We start from the raw sequence: 23,382 nt of genomic DNA on the forward strand, positions 1-23,382 counted from the left end.
TTAAGATAATGAAGTACATAAACTATGAGCTTTATCAGTCGTGCCCATATAGAATGGATATGGATAGATTCACATAGCTCACAATTTCTGTGCCAACATTTTTAAGGCTCATTTTAAAAGCAGGGGCGGATACTTTGGAGACAACATCTTCTTCAGTTATTCCAAAATCCTGGTCAGGAAAATAGAATGAGTATCCACAGGACAGTACTGAACAGAGATAAAGAAAACTATAAAAATCAAATAAGTAATTTTACTCCTGATCCATCCAGAAAGCTGCTGAGCACTTTCCATTCTCACTGCTTCTTTCACAGAACAATTGCTCAGTCAAGCCCTTAAGTTTGCTTTCTTATTTGCAGGTACAGTTAATTTTTGCTCTTATGTGCCACTCATTGAAAATGTAGCTTCATGCATGAACGCTGAATACACCTTAAGTTGTCTAAACAAGTGCAAGATGCTTGCAAAGCTGTACAGTTTTAACGTGCAATGTATATTTTGGTACGCTTGCCTTAAGATCATATTTTTAGAAGTGTTACCTGCACTTTGCATACTAAACACTATCCAAATGGTTTTCACATTGCTCCTTCTAATCTTTCTTATAACTTGAGCAACTACAGTCAGAACCGAAAAAAAACAAAAATAAAGGTCCTGACATTTATAAGTATTTTGACCGCGTATGCTGGGTTCTAATCACTGCAGTATTGGCCAGTCTCTTAAAAGAACAGTCTAACATTCAACTTATCTGTCAATTTATCAGGATTTTCACTACACATTTAGGTTAGGGATAGAAATTACACATAAACCGATATAAGTGATCTGAAATTGGTTCAAATCTGTAATACAACAAAAGTTCAGTGCACACATAAACTGCTTTCAAAATGGCTAAAACTGGTTTTAGAAAAACCTGAATGGATGTAGTATCAGACTTAACTGATTTAGACTAAATCGGTTTATTGAACTACTGTCTCAGATCTCCTCTGGATTCAAGTTAGCTCACAGTCCCCCAGCATCCCAGGATGCTTTGCACCTCCCCCACAAACGCCCCCTCACAGCTAGCCTTGGCCCAAGTTGTCCGCTCCAGCCAAGCAGGGAGGTGCGTTCTAGAGCCCCCTGGCTTCTGGCCTGGGCCACTGCAGGCATGTGGCTGCATTTCCAGAATCAAAGGTGAATGTCTGTTCACTTGTTTCTCAGTTTAATCTGCACAGTTGAAGATTGTGTGAAGCTGTGAAGATTGAATTTATTCAGCCTTGGGCTTTTTGACTGTCTGTACTTAGCCTTATAGAAATAAGAACATGGAAAATTGGATTTTTTTTCTTTAGATTTTATTAAAATACAAGAAAAAAGTTCTAAAAAGCACATGTTCCACAGAGCACCAATATTATAGAACATTTTTGCTGGCTCTCCTGCAAAGCAAACTACTGACATATAACAGTGATGCACACATCTACACACACATTCATGCATCTACACCACGTTTAGACAGAACTCATGTCAACGGACCTCAAACAGACTCCTCCTTAAACACAGGGACAGAAAGATGTAGAGAGACATGCCAGTGTGATGGCATCTGAACGCAAACGGAGCAAGTTACTCTTTTGTTGGCGGTCTTCATGAGCACACTGGCATCTTTGCTTCACCCTTACTCCCCCCCACCATCTTTACAGGCCAGAATGTTGGCCTGTAGTTTGCTGAATATGGATTCTGCATTGACATGGTGCAGAGTTGAACAAAACTGGCCAATATTACCTCTTTTATTGCTTTGGTTATAGTACTGAATTCATGTCATAAATATCTTAATCTTACAGCCAATAACACAGAAAGGTATTTCTCTGTCATTCACACGTATGCACAGCACCAATACATTTTTAGAAACTTGGTGGATTTCCCCCTTTAGTTCACCTTCAGAAGCATGATTGCTTTTAGCTTTTCAAAGTGCTTAACCCAGTTGTTCAGTCACGTACATTTTGTCATTCATATTTCCTTTCTACATGTGCAGAGCCAGTTTTCCTACTTTCTTAACTTTATGCCATCACCTACACAAGTGCAAAGCAGAAAAAACTGTTATCCTGCTCATCTGCTGTTGCTTACACTCATTTTGCACTCATTTATTTTGTACTAAATAATGACACAAAGCATAAGCTTGTGGAGAACCTGGCTTTTTTTACTGATTTTTCAGCTATACGCTTACTGGATATTTAAAAAACACCTGAAATTGCTCATGTTAACGCTGAGATGCAGAACTGCATTCCCTAGTCACTAGAATTACTTTCTAGATTATTTTTGGTCACTAGCCTTTGTTGACTCCATACAATTTTAGAAAAGTAAGTTTTGCCATACTGGAATAACTCAATAATCTGGTTCAGTATCCTAAAACAGTAACCAAGTCTGAATGCAAAAGCAAAGACAAACCCAAACTCCAGTATACCTGCCTAATCATATACTGTGATGCCATGTTTTCAGTAGTGTTCCTTCCTGTACCCAGCTGGTAATCAGTTTATACTTTGAACCCTGAGGATCAATAGCTGCTTTTTTTTTTTTTAATTTTGCTAACTTGACTAATCTTACCCATACATGTCTATTTCTATTATTAAAAGTGATAATTAAAAGTAAAAAAAATCATTAATTTCTAAAAATTGTGTCATTTTATATCACAAAAAGTAGAGACTGCATTTCTATCAAACACTCACAAAAGAGAGAACATGTCTTTCTCTAAGCTTACTGTTCTATGAAATACTTCCATCTGTTTGTTTGTTTTTTTCTAGCTACATAGTTTCTGGAGAGGTAAAAGGACCTTACAAAATGTATTCCTGTCATGATAACCACAGAGGTTGATGCATCTTAAAGTTTTTGACAGTCAGGAATTCATGTCGCCAACAAAGAGAGCTCTTATCTTTGTGGACTTTCTGTATACAGGAGCTAGTGTTATAATCCCCTTGCTGTGCAATGAACAGACATCTGTGAATAATGAGATACTGCACATAGGAGACAAAATAATAGAAATCCATAAAGGAGAAAAAATAGCCATGCAGAATATCTGTAACTCCAGATATGCAAAGAGGTATTAGATTTACTAATTCAGAATTCCTCTTCTATGTTTAAGGTATGTTTCAACAGTCATATTAAACACATTTCCAAGACAAACAACTGAGACTATTAAAGGAAGAAAGAACAAAAGAACAAGAGAAAGAAAGAAACTGACAGGTTTGTTTCAGAAGGCATTTGGAGTTATGCCCACAGTAGTTATAGAATGATAATACTTTGAGTGTCAGAAGAATGGAATAGAAAATAATATAGAAGATAGTTTGATGTCATTATATAGATCAATTGTATGTCTTGGCCTGGACTACTGTTTTCAGTTCTGAAAAAAAAGAGAACAAACAAACAAAACAGAAGGCCTCCAGAAATAATTGGGTGGCAGAGGGGGAAGTTATTAGAAACATAAATTTGTATTTAAAATATGGAAAAGCTTAAGATTATTTAGTTTCAGAAGTGAACAAACATGAGGAATTATGTCAAAGCCATATATAAAAAATGAAAAGCACAGAGCAGAAAAATTAAGGGCCTCTATTAACTCTGTTTTATATTACAAGAGCATATTCAATGTAACTGAAAGGCAACAGATATGACCCTGAAAATAGGAATTTCTAAGTATGGAACTCACTGCCACAAGACAGATTTGAGCCCTAAACCTCTCTAGATTCCAAAGAGAGTCAGTCATTTATATGGAAAATGCAGTTATTTGCAGCTGCATTAGGCAGAGTAAAATCATAGAGGCACAAATCAATCAATAACTGGCTACCGGTTAAAAATCAGTGGGTGCATCTACATAAGGCGCATAACTCTGGTTACTGTGCAGTGGTGTTGGAGAACATCTTTTAGGTGATGCTACTGTGCAACAGCCTAATAGTACTATGCAGTAATGTATTACCACTGTCTGTGCTGTGATGCTCTACTGTGCGGTATTTTCTGGCTGCTGCACAGACAGCGTCTCATGTAGAAATGCCCAGTTACACCAAAATGGTCCTATTTAGGATACTTGCACCTTCCCTAATTTTCTGGACACTGTCAAAGAGTGGATACTGGATTAGATGAACCACTGGTTTGATCTAGTATGGCAATTCTTATGTTTCTGTCTGTGTTAAAAGATTTAATCTATTAAGTATCCCACAGGGTCTTAAAAAGATACAACAATCTACAATACTCAGTCATGGATAATGATAACTTTAATGAATGGAATGACTTGATGGATCTTCCTGAAAAGACCTTAAGAGTTCATTTGCGTACATGTAATCACACTTTCTGAAAAGTGGAATTCACATAGCATAAAATAAGGCTGGGAACAGATTAATATTCGTCCTACATTTTCCATTGCTCAGTTTCTTTTCCTCTTCCTAACTACCTACTTTCAGCCCATTCTAAGGAAAATAACAGCATATGTTACTGTCCTTTTTTTTCCTCCATACCAAAAACTACTTAGAACAATTTGGAAAACCTGGAATAGATAGAAGTGTCAGGCTTTGGACTCTATCACATTAACTTGACTTTCTGACGCCCAGTCCCCACCAGCTTCTCTGACATTCTTTCTCAAATGGTGTGTATGCATGTGTGCGTGTGCGTGTGCGTGTGTGTGTAAGGGGGGGTGGTCAAAGAAGGAACAACTCAGTTGTATGGAAAATCAAACTCATGTGTTGCTGACAAGATTTCATATCTGTCCTTAGCAGCACCACACTTCTAAAAATGTTTGTGCGCTAGATAAATTGGGCAGCACCAAAACAGAAGAAAAGACACCAAGAGTGCTTAAAAGGACATTGTCAAAGCTAATATTTTAAGTCCTTCTCTGTATTGGTTTAATATCTCAGATAGACTAGAAGGATTTTTTATTTAAAATACATTTCTTTCTCAATTTATTTTTCCATATTTGTACTGTTTTCTTGGTTAATAGTTGTCTCAGCTTGGACACTGAAAGCAGATTGATCAGTTCCACCCTTGTAGCTATCCAATTGCATTTTCCAATTCTAATACTCTAGTCCAGGTGAATGTCCATTGATAGACTTCGTTAAATTGTTTTATTTTTAACAAAAACTAAACTGAAGTTGACAGCAAATCTTTGAGCATACCTCTAAATAATCTCTTTACCCATTCTGGAGCGAAATCAGCCATTTGTTACAATTGTTCATGGTAGTTCATTCAGTTCATCCTTAACTTCATAAAAAAAAGGAGATGGCTGTAAAGTTAAGGACACAATAGTATGTTCTCAGAAAGCTTCTGAGTAGGTTAATGAAACGTGAACAAAACATCATCCTACCTGACAGCAGAACTGCAATTCATCAATCCCAAGGTTAAAAACTGATTAACATTCACATCACTTACATGGCTGTAAACTAATTGCAGGGATCTCGGACAGCAAAAATCAACATGAGCACATGTAACAGGGTAACTGGCTGGACACATTTCTGTTCCAATGAGGTAAAGTGGTGTATAAGTTCCCCCCCATTCAAAAATACACCTGCTATGTCATTGTCACAAAAAACATAGGAGAAGAAGAAATAAATTACTTTTACAAAACTAGGCACAAAATAATCCCTATTTCTACTGTTTGTCTTTTAAAAAAAAGAAAAATGAAAAAGAAAGAAAGAGAGAGAGAGAGGGAGAGAGAGAGAAAGAGAGAGAGAACGAACAAGAAAAGAAAAGACACCGATAAATACATATTTTTAGTTCTATAAAGAGAAGGTTGGCATCAGCTGAGCTCTTCTCTCTTGCCATTGGCATGATCTGTGTATATACATCAGAGGGTGCTGGTGACTAATGGTCCCACTTTTAACAGTTCCAAAGTGGAACATTATAGATTTCTCTTTCAATCTTTGTCTTTTCCTGCCTCATTTTTCATATATATATTTTCCCTTCACATCACCTGCTTCTCCCCACAGTACTTCCTCTCTAATACAGGGATACCAAAGTAGTACTCATTAAGCTAAGGCCTAAATGTAGGACTCTATATATAGTGTGTCTGTGCATGCATACATGAACATGCATATATATATGCATATATATATATATATATATAAAATTAATGTAAATATGAATGTGTGTGTTCATGTATGCATGCATGTATGTTATATATATATATAGATAGATATAGATATATCTGTCTATCTAGATAGCTAGATAGACATAGATATATATATTGCACACACAGAGCAAGTTGGCACTGCATTATATTGTGTGTGCTGTACTCTTTGGAGGGTCATGCTTCTGTATCAGAAGAGGAGAGTAGCTATAATCTATTCCATTTTATGCAAATTAATGGCAAGACTCTGGCTCCTTGCAATGGCTAACATGGCCATCAGTGAAACAAAGAGATGTCCCTGTTCAAATTCATTACATTGCCTCTCTATACAAGAGTCTTCCAAACAGAAATGTTTCTGGCTCATTCTAACACCAACACTTCAATATATGCATAGGTTCCTCCTCAGAGAAATATCTCATCTCACCATCTTCCCTGCTCGGCACTGGCACTTTTTTCACAGTTGCCATTTCTGTCCCATTGGGAAGGCAGGAGTGGGGTTGTATCACACAACTATCATTTTTGTGTTATTTTTCTTTTCTGGTATGCATTCATTTGATCTTGTTATTTCTTGGAATAGGCCAAAAAGGGACCTTTCGAAACAGTATGTGTTTTTTTCCCTTTTATATCACATTAAAGGGACACTACTTTTGAAACATTTTCCTCAGCGTATGCTGGATTTCATCTCTTGCTGCAGTTTTGTTCTAGCCAAAGCTGAACTTCCTGGAGGTTGTAGAAAAAGGGGCCCTTGCCCCCCAGGTAAGCAATTTTCTGTCGCTGCACGATACACACGCGCTCAAAGGAGACCCCATAGGCTACATTGGCATTATTATCCATGCAGTCAGCCACTACTTGGCACTGGGGGGGCAAGGAAAACCTCTGCAGGAGCTGGTGAGCAGCTGCACATCGGTCTTCCTGGTTCTTGTGCTTCTTCACCTCAAATGAAGAGGGCGAGATTCCAGGAGCAGCCCAACCATCCGATGGGTGAGCCTCGTCAATGTAGACCAACAGGAAGTCGGCCACACCTGAAAACTCCTCCACCAGCTTGCTGAAGGCTGACAGCTGGCTTGTGAATGGAGGTCAGGTAGCTGAACCAAAGTTGACCACCAGGGGGCGCTCAGAGTTGGCAAAATCCAAGAGATGGCACTTGCTCCCCAATTTTCCACCAACATTCTTGCATCTGGTACTGCCGCCACTGACGCCACTGGTTATGTGAATCACTCTGGAGTTTGGGGCTTCTCCACCCAGTTTCACCTGATGGCAAAACAAACGAAGACAATAAAGTTACTGTGACTCCCTGCCACAGTGTCCTGTGTATTCACTCTCACAAAGCAAACACAATCAGCTATTCAAATAAAGCACCATGTTCTCTACATGGAAAATTCAGCATGATCCTAGTTTTAGGAAACGAGCTATCCAAGGCAAGTGTCATCTTCAACTGCTATAAGACAATCAAGGGAAAGCAGCAGCAGAAGAGTTTATTTAGTGACTGAATGTTAGGCATCTTCAGCTTTACTCCGGGAACTGCCTAAGACTCAATGCACAATTGTGGAAAAGTCACCTGCCAGTCCCTCAGTTTTGCCAGCCATATGATAGAGAGAAAACCTGCAGAACTCACAGAGGTGATGTCAGGATTAAGCTGAAATCTACACAATGCTCTGAGATACCCCAGTTTATTGATGTTATAGAATCAAAAAGTATTACAAATTGTTTTTAATGAGTCCTGTCACACCAATTCCTATGTATCTTCCCTTAGCATCAAACTATATTTCAACAGTGTAATTTACTTCTGTGCTTCTCCATTTCTCTTCTTATCTCCTAGTTCATGGCATTCAGAAATAAATGCTGTTTTGAATGAATTCACATGAGGCCAAACACTGAAGTCCTTATCCAGATTTTATTCATCCCTTACTGAGGCTGCACTCTTACTGAAATCAACAGGAATTTAAATTGAGTCAGAAGCCAGTAAAAACTGAGTAAAGTTTAAAACTGAGTTTGGGCACAGAGCTCATCCCAGATTACATTACCAAGCATTGTCTCCAGACAACCCCAATACAATAAGTAAGACTGGGAACTGGATGTTCAGCGAGAGGAAAATAAATCACTTCCACTACTGCTGAGATCCAGAAGTAAATGTTGTAGATAGAAGGACTTTCATCGCTACACCTGACACTTGATGGTCCCTGATGAGCATATGCATGATCATTCATGGTTCAATCCCACTCCTTCAAAAGAGGGACCCATACTGAATCTGATCTTCTTCTCTCCCATGACTCTCTTATAGCCAGTAGAAATTTCATAGGAAAATGTGCTGGTTTATTTAAGGCTTCAGGAATGTATACTTCCATAAAGAAGCCTCATGACATATTTGTAAAACAGCAAGCAACCCTTGTATCTATTTAATATGGGATAAATGAGGCTCAAACATCCCAAAGTTCATAAGGAAAGAATAGAATCCTAAAGGCCTGGACTCACAAAGTTCTTTGATCTGAGCACTAGGTAACTATGCCTGCCTGTTGTTAGCGCTTTAAAGACAACCAATCAAAGCCCGAATCACTGTTTTGTTGCCTTTGAAATAAGTGATGTTTTGCAATGAACTTGCATCTGTTGGGTGGATGATTACAGCTTCTGGTCTAGTCCTTGGATCCAAAAATCTTAAGGTGAATCTATACCATTTTTCAAGAGGAAAGAAAATCCCAATGGAAATTAAGGAATGATGACAGGACCCAGCTCATTTTGGTATCTGCCAATGTGATGCTGGCTTTATAATATGAATTCAATGACTAAATAAGACTAATAAACAAAGCTGCTCCAAAGACTGTAAACAGATTTTGCCTATTTTTTCTCGTTTTACTTTGAAAAAAAATTATGAATGAAAGTTTTCTGGCCAACTGCATAATCACTAATAAATCTGAGGAAACCACAAGCTGTTTATGGAGTTCATACTGGCAGAAAGAGAAGCTAACCTCGTCATATAGACTTTTCACGACCAACTAATCTTTCATCTCTCCCAAATGCTACTTGCACTAAGAAGGTCTGTAAATCTTGGATGGGAAAAAAAGCCCAACGTGTTTCCATTGGACATGAGTATAGTAGTGCTCTTCAAGTCACACTGGTGGCAAGGGCATTGGCATGCATGATTGTGCTCCAACAGTGTCAGTATGCTCTGTCCCTCCTATAAGCAGAACTTTCCAGACCAATGAGTTTTAGAAACAAAATACAAACCAGTTCCTGGCTCCATGTCATCTAGTAAATCAGAAATCCATGAAGATAAGCCATGGTACAGCTAAGCTCATTTAATTTCTCAGTCACAAAGAAAGTCTTATGGCCGCAGGTTACCTATCATATTACTTTCTGCTTCTAGGAGTACTTTTGTTTGGTTGGGGGTGGGGTGGGATTGTTGTTGTTGTTGTTCTTGCTGCTGCTGGGTGGGGTTTTTTTTTTTTTGTCCTTAATGAGACAGGCTTGCCAAGCAAGCATTCACAAGGCATTTTCTGCTCTTGCAGAAGAGTAATTAGGTTGGTGCCTTGTGCTATGCCAGCATTAGCCACTCCAAAAAACCAACCCTGCCTGGTCATTGGCGCTTATACACAAGCCACAGCATCTCCACTAATTGGTCCTGATGAACTTTTGATGTTCCCAAAGAGGTTCTTTATTTCATGCAGCTCAGGAATGGGATTGACATAGAACAATATCTTCATTTCTGATCAACTGCATTGTGGGACTTTTCTGTTTCCTTTGTTGTTATTATTTATTAGTGAAAGAAAAAAAAGAGTCACTCTTGAAAAAAAAAAATGGACATAATGAAAATGCCAAGCAAAAAATGTATTCAGCCAACCCTCTTTTGAAATCATAGACAAAAGCAGGAGAAAAATATGTTCTGAGAAAGAAACCAGCAGAATTTCTCTCACACGCAATAACTAGCTCCAGGATTTCTATAATCACGTACTCACATCAAAGCTGGCTTTATGGGTCCCCAGCTGAGATGGAAATCAGGAAGGGCCCTATATCCCCTTCTGATTAAAGAGGGAAAGCCAAATTAAGAATGAAACATAATCCCTGCCTCACTATCAGTACAAGCAGAAGGATCTCCCTACCTCCAAAGCATTTTGTATGAGGAGAGCCAATCTTGCAGTCATTTAATTGCCCTTATACTGGGCATTTCCTTCTGGAGTTCTCTGAAAAGGGGAGAAAGGCTAGTGCTGCTTTAGCACATAGATGACAAAATGAAGAGGTAGCTTGTGTATGTTCATGGGACAAGGGGAACAGAGTGGAATAGAAAGACCTATTCATAAATTACAAGTTAGAAATGGAACATACTACTTTGTCACGCATTTTCAACACCCCCATGGACAAAATGTCATTTTATCATTTACATTTTTTTTTTTAATTTGCTTTCCATTGGGTTTAGCATAACTCTGTTGGGATCCTTGGCATGCAAACATTTCTTTCAAGCCTTACATCAGGGATTTTCACTCTTCAGCAGGCTCATCAGGCTGTGTTGGCTCCCTGAAGAAACTAGGCATTGCCAGAAAATTAACAAACAATATTAGCTGTTCAAATACGGACACACTGTACTAAGGCCTGGAATCCAGATCTTGCTCATACATGGAACACTTTGAGCTCTTAACCCCTATCCAATCCGTCTCTTTCATGCCTTCTCATTTACCAGCATCTCATCCAATTCCTAATCATGCATTTTATCCATACTATTGCAGAGCCCTTGATCTTTATTTAAAGGTGTTTGAGGCTGAGGGAGGAAAGGGGAGAAGATTTACCAGAAATTAACCTAGACAAACATAAATGGTCAAATCCTCCTCTTCTTACTTACAGCCAAAAACTGCCTGGCCCATTCATGAGGATGCACCTCGCTGGGAAGGCATAAGGAGATTTTGCTTCCCATACCTACTCTGCCCATAGGAAGACCAGGCAGAGTGTCAGCACCTGGAGTTACCATGTTTCAAAGACAGACAGGGTGAGCCAAAAGGAGGCAGGGCACAGAGTGTAGCAGCCCGGTAAGTGAAATGTAGCTCTGAACCAACCCTTGTGGACAACACCTACAAGATTAGATTGAGGCATTTATTATTTATTAATTACTATTATCTAGATTAAAGGATATTTGAGGAATAGTTCCCATTAATTTATTTGAAATGTTATTTTGAATCTTTGCTGTCCATTTAATTCCTTTTCATCATACTTAGGAAGGTCATTGGAGATGGTGATCTGTTGGGAGCCAGGCCTGTGCACAGGAGGATATCAAGATAAAGTCAGTAACTAACTTCCTGTGGGGTCATGGCTGAAGAAAGTCTTCAGAAGGCAGATGGAGACAGAAGGCAGGAGAAAAGGAGCACAGACTTACACATTAGTTCATGAGGATTTATTTTTTTTTCACATAAAGGCCAAAATTGAGAAATTGTGTAAAGATGGCTTGGAAGGTATAGGTTTGCATTTGTAAGTTAAGAGAACAGGATTTGACCCCATGTACAATAACCATAAATATCCCTACCCTTTCTCTGTCTTGTATATTTAGAGTGTACATTCTTTGGGGTCATCTTCTTTGTAACAGTGCCTAGTATAACAGATCCCTGATCTGGCCTGGTCCCTAGACACTACAAGCATGATTACTATTAATAACGATCACTAAGTTTTACTATGTTATTTTTTTCCTTCCTTAAAGCTTCCTTGGTACTTTTGCTGTTTACAGTCAGTTTCACTTCCTGGTTTCCAGACACAATTTAACTTCCCAACACTACGAGGGAAAGTTTGAATTATATTTCTTTATTTTTTTAAAAACTGCTTTCATGATTGGTGCAGTCAGGGATCATAGTAGAAATTATATCTTTTATTAGACCAACAAGATTTTTGCAAAAAAAAAAAATCTTTAATTGCAAGCTTTGGGGCACAAACACCCTTCATCAGGCATTGGAAAAAAGATTGTAAAAAAGTCTTCCTGGGTAGAAATGGAAGTTCATATTTCATAGGATTTCACAGAAGTCAAGATGGAATACTCACTCCTCTGGGAAGACAGTTTTTTTGTATTTTTTTCATGATTTTTCATGATTTCTTGAATTAACTATTATTTGTATTTGTAAATTTAAGTGAAAACAATTTTGCTGATGGTCCCTTTTGTAAAATCAACATTATTAATATAGGTTTGGGAGACATATTTCTTTTTATTAAACATCATGCAATGCCAACACTTTGGACTTGCAACTATTTAATAATTCCTTTTTACCAGAAAACTTACTTCATAAGATCCCCTTATTGCTCTGCAGTACAAAGAAAGAGACATGTTCTTACCCTCTAGATCAAAATAAACAACAGTGATAAGTGCATAAGGGTTTAGTCTAAGAGGGCTTTGCTCCAATATCTAAACAGCCTCCCAAAAATACCATAGTCAAGCACGGGTGTGCTGAAGAACAGGAAAGGTCCAGTTGCTCCTTATGTCATACGTGTAAATATTACCTCTCTCAGGTAGTCAGGACTCGCAATGCCATTCCAGCACTGTTCTGAGTGCTGGTGTCTTCAGATATGAGTGCACCCATTACATAGGGAGAGGTAGCTTACTGTTGGAGGGAAGAGGTATAACAAGCAGTTTTTGTACCCTGGCCAGTGGTGGTGGCCAAGCCGGCAGTGGTGACACCTGCCAATTTCATGCCCCCTTCTTAAGTGGATGCCCAGGCTTGGTGCCCTGCATGCCCAACCCTAATTATGCTATTGTTTGAGGGTATGCCAGGCAAGCTAATTGCACCTCCCCTCCAGCTCTCAGATATTTGGCATTTATAGGATCATTTTTTTTGCCTCCAATAAATCTAGCAGTGTGCCCATGCCCTAAAGTTTTAATCTGGTTCTGTACTCTGTGCATCATTCTGCTTTTGATTCAACCCCTTTTAGAGACAGGAAAGGGCTGTACATATAAATGCACAACTCCATAACCACTCATCTACTGACCCATTCATCTATTAGGATATATGTGCATATGGGATTTATATATAAGTACATAAGAAGTGCCTACCATACTGGGTCAGACCAATAGTTTTATCCAGTATCCTGTCTCCAACAGTGGCAGGACTGAATGCTTTAGAGAGAGAGCACTGAACCAAATAGCTCTAGAGTGATCTATCTTCTATTCATTACCTCACTTGTCTCCACCATTATTAGTTTAGAGATGCCAGAGGGAACACTTTCTGTTCAACAGCTATTAAAGATCCAATTTTTAAATAGCATTGGTTGAGATTTTTCCCTCCTTCAGGACTTTCAAGAACTGGATTCATCATAGTCCTAGTGTACATGATCTTAGAGGTAAAGAGAGTCAGAAAATAGTTCCAGTAATGTTCTTTACTCTGTCCATAACAAATTTTCTGCAGTTTTGGAAGAAATGTGGCATATAGAAAGTGCATGATGAGGTGGTGTGATGTCATTGCTTTGTTTTTCACATGGATGACATATAAATCAATGAGAACCATTTTAATATCCCTAAAACACATATTGTTGGGGGGAGGGTTGCTTTGTGTTTGCGTGTGCCCAGGTGCACCTAGACAAGTAAATATATACGTTTTCTTAGTAGTCAAGGCATTCCCCATTTCTGGGGCTGATCATAGCATCCAGCAATTCTACAGAACTGCTTACAGCAGGAAAAAAAAAGTGTCCAAATAACAAGAAAGCACCTTCCCTTACATTTTCTCTGATAAAGAATTGTTCTGCTTTGTCCGCTAGCCCTGTTAACTCCCCATTATGATAATCAACTTGGTTTTAAGGAACATTGGTCTGTGACACAGCACACGTTTTCTTCCTGTGTTCTAGAAATTTTAAAGAAAAACCACGCCAAACAGCATCAACACGGAATCTGGCAGATGTTGAAATCAGAAATCAGAGTTCCGGACACAGGAAGAAATACATTAATCATGGATAAATTTTACGTAGGGAAAAATAAACAAACATGAGAGAATTACTCAGCCATTCCTATTCTGAGGGGTGGAAAATATCTTATATAAGTAGTTCCAGTGAAAGAAAATATTGTATATTTGTTAAACAAACAATTCAAATTACGCATTATTTGCCCACTGGGGATGTTAAAGTCTTTAATTGTTAATACTAGGTCCTGCCTACATGGGAATGTTTTAACTAAAGGTTTGCATCAAATTTCTGCAGCAATTTGCAATAATAATTTATAACAACAAGGCAACAATGGAAAAACAAGTTCAAGTTTGGGTATGATGGACAAAAATGGGTTTCCAATGGGAGAAACTGACTGAAATAGCTACTGTGGAAAAAATCCTGCAATAGCTATTCTGTAACATCTTTCTTTCCTTGTAAATGCTTTATTATATCACAATGATTCCAGAACCTGGTGTCTACACAAGTTCCTGAACAGCAGCTATTCCAGTCAATTATCCTGTGTAGACAACACCTACATAAAGATCTCAAAGGCAATTTCTTGGCTGGGAAAGAAAATGCTGCATAATAGAAAGCCCCTCTACATATGCAGGTAAAGGTACAATGGGATCTAAATGTGTGATTCACACAATTGTGCCTCCTGCCATGCCACATGTTCATATCAGGAGGTATGATTGTGGGATCATGCATTAGATTCCATTCATTGCACCTTATTTCCCACACAGGTAGAACCCAATCCTGGGCTGCTCCCAATACCAGCAAAAAAACAAGCTCCCATGCCTAGGAACCCCCTCCATAGAGGGGCTCCTAGCCACAGAGGCACCCCATGCATCCCCAGGACTGGGAGATCCCAGCTGCCATGATCCCTCAGCCTTAAGGGTGATGAAACCCCCAGCACTGGGAGATCATGGCTGCTATGACCAACTAGCCTCAGGGGGGGGTTGTGGTCAGCCAGAATGCCATAACCCTGGGGCACCCCCTCCCCGCCAACTGCTGGAATCCAGCTATACATTTTCAAGGTCTAACTTTATAGCTGGTGGGAGCTTTTTATGGTATGGCTACTTTGCACATGTAGCTGGCCTCAAGGTAATTGTACAATTAACTAGTTCAATGCGCAAAATCTGTAACATGTAGAGGGGGCCAAATACAGCACTGGGTAATGGTTCAGAAGATAGGGGATCTGTTCCTCTGCAAGATTACTGGTGACACTGAGCAGGTCACTTCACTTCTGCATGCCTCAGTTTCCCCAGGTATTCAGTGGAGCTTATGCTTACCTCTTAGATAAAGTGTTTACAAATGCACTGAAGAGTGCAGCAGCAATGTAATAGTTATTATATACTAATATGATTATTATTACTAAATATCATCACAGTGGATAAGAGTAGGAGTTCCTGTTCTATGCCCAGCAGTTCTGCTAACTTGCTCCCTCTTGCTTTAGGCCAGTTTAACTATCTGTATCTCAATGTTTCTGTCTCAGTCATGAGAATTGTATCACATATGCATGTCACATGGGTGCTGTGAGGCTTTGGGAATATCTGTAAAATATTCTGAGAACCTCACTTGATCTTCATTGTACAACTGTAAAATATTATTAATGGTCAATAAGGTCCCGATTCAGAGAAGTACTGAAGCATGCCATGATGTCTTTAAGATCCTTTGACATCAACGGAAGTAGGGCACCTGCTTTACTAAAAAGGCTGGACTTTATTACATATGTAAATGCTTTGTTAATGCCAGGCTTTAAAGGGGAAAACTAAGGGACAAAGTATAATAATGGTTAAATAACTTGCATGTTTACAGAAATGCTAATGCAACCAATTTGTTATTCAGTTCTAATGCCTGTAGACTCCAACTCACTTGACCTACTGAGTTCGGTTGGGAATACAACAATTAAAAGGTCCTGACACACAAAGTCCCACTCCAGACTTGGGAAAACCTACCTTGGGGAAAAAGAGACTGTGCAGAACAGCCTTTCAGTTCATGCATTTTACTGTTTTGCCTGGTTTTTTCATATTTAGGGCACAGAACAAGTTTGTTCTTCTTTGAACCCTGTGAGAACAAAGTGGCTTCCTGTTTACAGTTTTTGTCTGTACAGAAACAGCAAAAGACTCTCAAGGATTCAGATGCAATCAACTATTTCTCAATGTATTTTATGCCCTCAACTGTTTGGCTCCCGTACTCATCTTTGTTTGTCTACAATACTCAGACTTCACCAATGGTCTTCTGACCCAATCCAAAGTGCTTTGATGATGTCTTTGATTGTTGTGGCTGCTGAATCAGGAACTTTTAAAGTCAATATAGCTTTCCACTAAGAATCACTGCTGTGAATTTATACCCCTTTTGAGACCTGGGAGGAAATACTGCCGTCATTACAGTTAGTCTGAATTTTGCCATTGACTTCAACAGGGCCAGGATTTCATTCTAGGACCCTTCATAGCCTGGCGGTTAAAAAGTGACCTGATTCTATGTTGTTTAAATGTAAATGAATTTTTTATTATGTTCCAAGACCTTAGCTGAAGATTAGCATTTTATTGTTAATACCAAACATAATGCCAAGCTCCCCACTCCTTTAGGTGTTACTCATACCATCAATGAAAGTTTGGGAAATGCAAATCACAAATGCAGGACTTGGCAGGTCCATAAAGGAGCAAGTAATTTTACACCTAATGCTACACCTTTATTTTAAAGTGCTTTATATGTCACTTAAAAGTCTATGTTACTAACTACAGAGATTATGTAGCTTCCATTAAAAAAAGGGTTTTTGGAGGTTTTGAACTTCCAGCCTTCTCTGTAGGTGGGGGCAATGTTCAGAGCTCAAGCCTAACAGATGGGAACTCGTAAGTACTACTCACAGCTCTGCTACTGCCTTCTTTGACGAGTCATGTAAGCCTTGCTGCCTCACTTTCCCCATCTGTAAAATGGGAACAGTAATATTTACCCGTTTACTTCACAAAGGCATTGAGAAGTTCATTGAATTAAGGTCCATGAATTGATGTGATGATGAAAGTATTATAGAAGTAGTAAGTTTTATTTTTTGACTTGATAAGGTTTGCCTTTTTGTCTGATTTGTACAGTGGTGGGTTAGGATCTGGCATAGCTAGGATAATTTGTATTTGCAATATATAGCGAAAATCATGTATACATGCCTAGGAATTCAAGATAACAATTAATCAATAAGCAAACACCACTGCCTACAGTTCCCAACAGCTCTGGTTGAGAATAAATACTTAATGTTATTCTGCAGGTAGACACAGTACAGCTTTCCATTGGATAATGACTGCATCACAGGTTAATTATCCCATATGTCCTAACTCCATTGGCTGAGTGACTTTTAGCTGAATGTGCTCTAAGAAGACAATATGCTCTAACTTAACACTGGTTGGTAAATTATTCACGTCTGGGTTTCAGTCCCAGCTCTGGTACTTACCTGCTGGGTGGCCAATGACAAGACACTTCCTTGCTTTGTCCCTCAGTTTCCAAATCTATAACATGGGATACAACTGCATGCAGGGGTGTAACACAGACTTACTCGTCAATCTCGGTATAGAATTTTGAAATTAAAAAAACAAAGCCTGTGCAGTAAAAATCCCATTAGTATTGATAACTTAGTTCACCAGGAAGCTGCTCCTCAGAGGGTCAAGTTCATTTTTAAGCTCTACCAGATCACATTTTCGTAAGAGAAAAAGATTGTTCCTGTTTTAAGCCCTCTCACACTGTCATATAACCTCCTTTCCCAAGAAAAAAGTTAAGAAATAAGTGGAATATTAATATGTGTTATTTATATATGTTATAACACACACACACACACACACACACAAGTTTATTTTTATCCTTTATTATAATAGACATTCAGAGTGTTCCCAGATTCCTATTTCAAGACTCCATTTTTGCAAAACATTTAAAGAAAATGCATGGATCTTTACTGGTTAAAAATTGACAAAGGTACTATTGAATTAAACTCTTTTCACCCACAAATCTCACAGCATGTTATAAATGCAAATGTCACTATCATCATAGGGCATCTGAGGAAACTGAGGCGGGGGGCAGTTAAATAGCATGACCAAGACTTCGCAGAGAGTCACTGGCAGAGGAGAGAGTAGAACCCAGGCCCTTGAAACTCATGTGCCAAACCCTGTCCACTGGATTACTACTGATTTTGACTTCCACTAATGCCCGTCAAACAGTGAGCACTAGTATGCACAACCCTCCCCTCTCCCCCGGACAAAAAGAACTTTCCTTACACCTGTACCCCTGAACAGAGTAAACACTCACTCTTGTTCTTTTAAACCCAGTCTCATTCACCCACCTGTTTGTAAGCATCTAGGAGGAAGCTATTCCAGACGCAACGCAGTCCCTCTGAGGTCAGCATCCTTCGCCACTCACCACGCGCAGACTTAGACCGACTCAGAAACAGCACCATGTGCTTCAGGAGGATCACAGAATCATAGAGTGCAAGGAAGAGGCAATTGGAGAAAAAAACCGGCAAGATCTGAAGCGTGATCAGCAAATCCACGCTTAACAGACCCATCTTCCCTGCTGCTGCTCTTCAACAGGCTGCCTTCAGCTCCCTTTTTCCCCCTGTACCCTCATTGAAAAAAAACTAAACTAAAATACATTTTTAAAAAGCTCCCCAGCCTCTCTGTGTCTTTCTTTAAAGTCAGTAGAGATGGTTAAATAGAATCTGTCTGGTCAAAACCCATAACTCTGCAGGAAATTCATTCAACTCTAAGTTGCTCTTTATTTTTCAGAGGCTAAGATGTTAAAAAAAAAGTTCCCTTTTCCAGTAGCCCTTAAGACTACATTAAAGCGGGAGGCAGCTGTGCTTCCAGTACCCTGCAGTTACAAAATTTAAGCAGAGATTGTTAACTTTGCCCTACTATCCCATTGTCTCTCAGCTATTTAAGCATGAAGCAGAACTCTCATTTCTGTTTCACCAGTGCTACCAGGTGCAACAAGACTTTTTTTTTTACGTCTCTGTATACAAACTTTCTTTTCCTCTCTCGCTTGCTCCTTCCTCCCTCCTCTCTCTCTCCCTCTCTCTTGCTATCTGTCTGTGGTGCAAAGTGCTTTCCCTCTAGAGTCCTAGCTTGCTTCCCTGTAGCCTTTTATACATTCCCTGGCTAATTGCTGCAATAGAGAAATGAAACCCTAATCTTAGTAAAGATCTTGACGTCAATGTAAAAGAGGGCTTTACTTTGGCCAGGACTGCAGTGAATAGAAAAGTGAAATTCTCAAAACTTTTTTTTTTTTTTTTAAGAGAAGAGAAAAAAAGAGAGAGAGAGAGAGGGAGGGAGGGAGGCTGGAACTTTGCTTTGTTGTTGAAAAGGAAAAAAAATCAGTGTACTTCTGAGTGCTGTTAAGTGCTTTCAAACTTTGGAAAATGTATTTTTGTATGACGTGGAAGGTAACACAGCAACATAGGCATCTGCTAGTTTTTTCTCCTGAGGCTTTTTATTTTCTTTGCCCTTTTGTCTTTTCCAAGAAGGTGTGTGAGTTGATGCATCCCAAGAAAGAGTATATTTCTGTATGTTTCCCTCCCACTCTCATCAAGTACAATGTTCCTGGTGTTTTAAATATCTTTTGTTGTCTTGTTGGTATTTAAGGAAACATAAGTAAACACCCAGGACTGACTTCATCTACTGATGTGTAAGAGGAAAAAAGGGAAAAGATTTTGAATGAGTTTTGTTAAGCTGAAGCGCCTCACTTTTAAAAAGGGCCAAATTTCCCATTGGCGTAAATCAGTATAATTCCATTGGCTTCAGTGTCCAATTATAATGGTATGTATTTAAAACAGCTAAGGATATGATCAATTTTGAGTAATTTACTTTGGGCTCAAAAAATTCGAGGAAGGAAAAAGGGAAATCAGTTTCCTTTGGAAAATCAGTCTGATGAAAACATTGTGTTCACTTGCACTGCTAATTTTGTTTTCAATATTTTTTTTGACTATTTACCCCTGTCCAGAATTTGGTATTCTTATCTTTGCACTTGTGCAGCAGATACATTTGTGCTGTTTGTAACAGGGTTCTAACCTCCCAAGGAAAATACTGTCATCATTTCAATTAACAACTTGATCTTTTTAATTTTTGAGATAATTTCTCTATCTAGGTGTTCTCATGAGCCTCCGCACTACATAGGGACATGAACAAACAAGAACATTACAGCATTGGAAAACAAGGTGAGGACTTACCACAAAGCAGCTGATGCACTGTTCTTTCCATATGCCCACCTTTACCCTTTGACTTGTGGATGCTAAGCGGAGGTAACTTAGCCCTCAATGAGACAGGGCCAAGGTGTCATGTGTCATGGTTTAGCTTTTGTATAGTACAGGGTAAGAGTGGGCACCTGCACAGTTACCACAGAACAGCCGACATGTAGTAAGCCCCCTGTCCCTTTTAACTCCCCTCACTTTGCTTGTTTGTACATATCTAAAGTTTATCTCCCAGAGATGTCATATAAATAGCTGGCTTTCCTATTTAACCAGTGATTGGACACATTGACTGTGGCCCTGCAAACTTTCCTTACATCATCTTACTAATATGTCTCAATCCTACTCAGCATGTATCATCAATAGCCATAGTACTTTCCACACTATCAAGCAGAAATCAAATGTCACTAGTCATCTTTAGCCTGGGATTGTTTAGCATGTATTTATATCTGGTACCAGTTCTGCCTTCAGGTGCATGTGCGGCTCCCACATGCACACTGGTGACTATGTGTATTTCCATTATTAATGCACAAGTGTTCTGGAGTTAAGCTCAGAGCCTCCTTCAAATGAAATCACGTCTGTTCAGTTTTTCCTTCAAATTAAATCAGTGTTAACGTCAACAGGGCTGTTGGTGACATTGCCCTGTTGCCAGGGAAATGGTTGCAATGTCACAGATTCAGCTTTATAATTTCAACTTGCAAAAACAAGTTATGAATTGGAATTTATATCTCCCCACACATGTATGAGTCAGCATGTTCTTGTAATGTGAGCACAACACTGGGGAAAAGGGTCCCGTGAGTTCTAATCCTGGCTCTCACTTGACTTGCTGTCTGGCCTCAGGCAAGTATATTTAATCTTTCTCTTGCAGGGAGTTTTAAAGCACCTATCACTGCATTATCTCACCATTATATATACCAACAAAAATTACAGTATTCTGTGTGTGAAGAATGCCATTTTCTGCCCTTTTACTTTATTCTTCCAAAGATTATTAAAAGGGAAGTTTGAGGGAGAAGGAGTTAAACTTGCTGACAGATATATGAGGTCAGTCTGTGTCATTGGTGATATTTGCAGACACCTTGAAGAACAGCATGGCCCAGTCTAATCCTTTTCTCCCAAGGTAAGTATAACCCTAGCCAAAGACCTACACTGAGATCACCATGTATCATGGACTTACCTACCCAAAGGGTACAATTGTCTCAGTGATTCATAGATAGACGGACTGTCTGTAAGGCAGCTAGACTCCAGTCCATTGAGCACTCTGAAGTGGATCAGAAGTTGACTGGAAAATCAATGGAGCAAGAGTGTCACATGCTGTTTGGATCCTTATTACTTAACAGGTGGACTGCTGCAGGTCTTGTTATCTACAGCTTCCATGGGGCTATCCCATTCACCCCCAGAAAGTGGGTATAATGAAACTTTAATCAAAAGGTGATACATTTGTGGAGCACTGTTTTGAAATCTTCCTCAGATTGAAAAAAGTATTTTGACCAGTTGAAAACTGTAGAAGGCATTTCTTGCTAATGTTGCTATCTTTTTTCTAAGGAGCAGTTGATAGGCCAACTGAAGTTCTGAGCATGTTTCTTGTCTTGACAGTCTAAGGACAAAAGCCTTTAACAAAGAATGAAGTTAATGCTCACTATTATGTCTATCATTCTTGGACTGATTCTGACATTGATCCAACTGTTTATTTCCATCAAACACTGCAACATCTGGGAAATAGTACTGCCTTCATCTGCCAAGAAAGAGAGGTAGAAATATGGATCTTAACATATGGGCAGCGTGAAAGTCCACAACATCTCCATACTCTCCACACTCCTACCCCAGGCAGCTTCACATAACACTGAAAAGAGGGACAGAGAAGACAGAGACATGAAGACCTCAATAAGTAGGTGTTGATTAGTAAGAAGATCAGAAGCTCCTTATGGGAGGAAGGCTTTCTAGAATTTAAAGTACATATTTGGGAAATCTCGGATCATTTCTCTTCTCTGCCAGAGACTTTCTCTATGAGCTTTGTCAAGTCACTCAGGCACTCTCTGCTTTGGTTCCCCACCCGTAAAATAATACTTCCATATAATTGTGAGGGGCTCAAATGCTGTAATGAGAAACACAGACATTCCATGGATACATATGTGTCCAAGAACAGTGAGAAGAGTCAACCTAATCCTACACCATCCACTGCAACTGGATTTTGTATGTGTACAAGGTAGACAGCCTGAGCACGGATCTCTGCAAATGCCATTGAGAGATCATGTGGGAGGCAAGGATTTCTTGGAGTGATATCTTATATTGGACTATGTGCCTGTCTGGCTTCAAATGCCCTCTGACGTGCGGCCTTAGTCCACACCGTAAGGGGGATACATTCAACTGTTTCGTGAAACCCCTGAGGTGGGTGTCGGTTGCCTTGAGGACCACCCCCAAACTCTCCTGCCACAACTTTGAATGTTACATCGGTGGAGGGAATAGCCTCTAGAGGACCCTCAGGAATGATCACGTCGCCAGCTGGATGTTTATGGGGCTCCACCTCCCCTACACCTCAAACCTAATGCCATCCTCCAATGGGGTGTCTAGTCTCAAGGCTACCATTCCTCCAGCGTGGGTGTTCTTGAGCTTTGTCACCTCTTCAAGGCTCTAGGCTATTGTTCCCTCACTTCTTGTGAGTGAGACACTGAATTAGCTTGGCCCCTGTATCCCAAGTCCCCTGCTACTGGCAGGTTCTGCTCCTGAGGCCCATTCAGGCACCCTTGTGACAATGAATAAAAGAAAGAAGAAAAAAAAGAGAAAAACAAGAAGAAACCTGAAATTCTGGGGTCATAGGAGTTGATTCCCTCAGCCCTCCTGCCTGTACCCGGCAAGGTTTTCCCTGCCATCACTCCCCCGACATCTCCCTTCTTTCTGCATCCCAAGGCCATTTTCACGGCCCAATACCTAAGGATAACTGGGCATATTGGATTTTAAATCCTCAAGGTCGGTCACAGTCTCTCTTCCCAGGTTTCCGTCCCTGCCTCTCTGCTGACTGGAGCGTTAAATGCCATGCTCCCTCGGCAGTGTTTGGAACTTGTTGCCCTGAGCTCTCTCCCCTGTCAGGGTTCAACTTAATTATTTTTTTGGTGCAGGGAGCTCCCACAGCCTCCACTGCCATTCCCTGCCTGGGTTGGCTTTGATCAGGCTGGCGTAAGGAGCTTCCACCACCTCTCTCCCTCCTTTTGCTTCTTTGCCAGCA

General features: G+C 39.7%; 1 protein-coding gene across 1 annotated transcript; it reads right to left on the reverse strand.

Moving 5' to 3' along the window:
* Positions 1–1,312: 1,312 nt before the first annotated feature.
* Positions 1,313–19,057, reverse strand: DIO2 (iodothyronine deiodinase 2). The gene is made up of 2 exons (XM_090033816.1): positions 18,264–19,057; positions 1,313–7,315 (listed from the first exon to the last, which is right to left on the reverse strand). Exons 1-2 carry the CDS (start codon positions 18,483–18,485, stop codon positions 6,695–6,697), a joined length of 843 nt encoding a protein of 280 aa, XP_089889942.1. The 5' UTR covers positions 18,486–19,057; the 3' UTR covers positions 1,313–6,694.
* Positions 19,058–23,382: the final 4,325 nt, after the last annotated feature.

Source organism: Crocodylus siamensis, chromosome 2 (assembly GCF_052110815.1).
Source record: "Crocodylus siamensis isolate JL-2025a chromosome 2, ASM5211081v1, whole genome shotgun sequence".
In the NCBI taxonomy this organism is placed as follows: domain Eukaryota; kingdom Metazoa; phylum Chordata; order Crocodylia; family Crocodylidae; genus Crocodylus; species Crocodylus siamensis.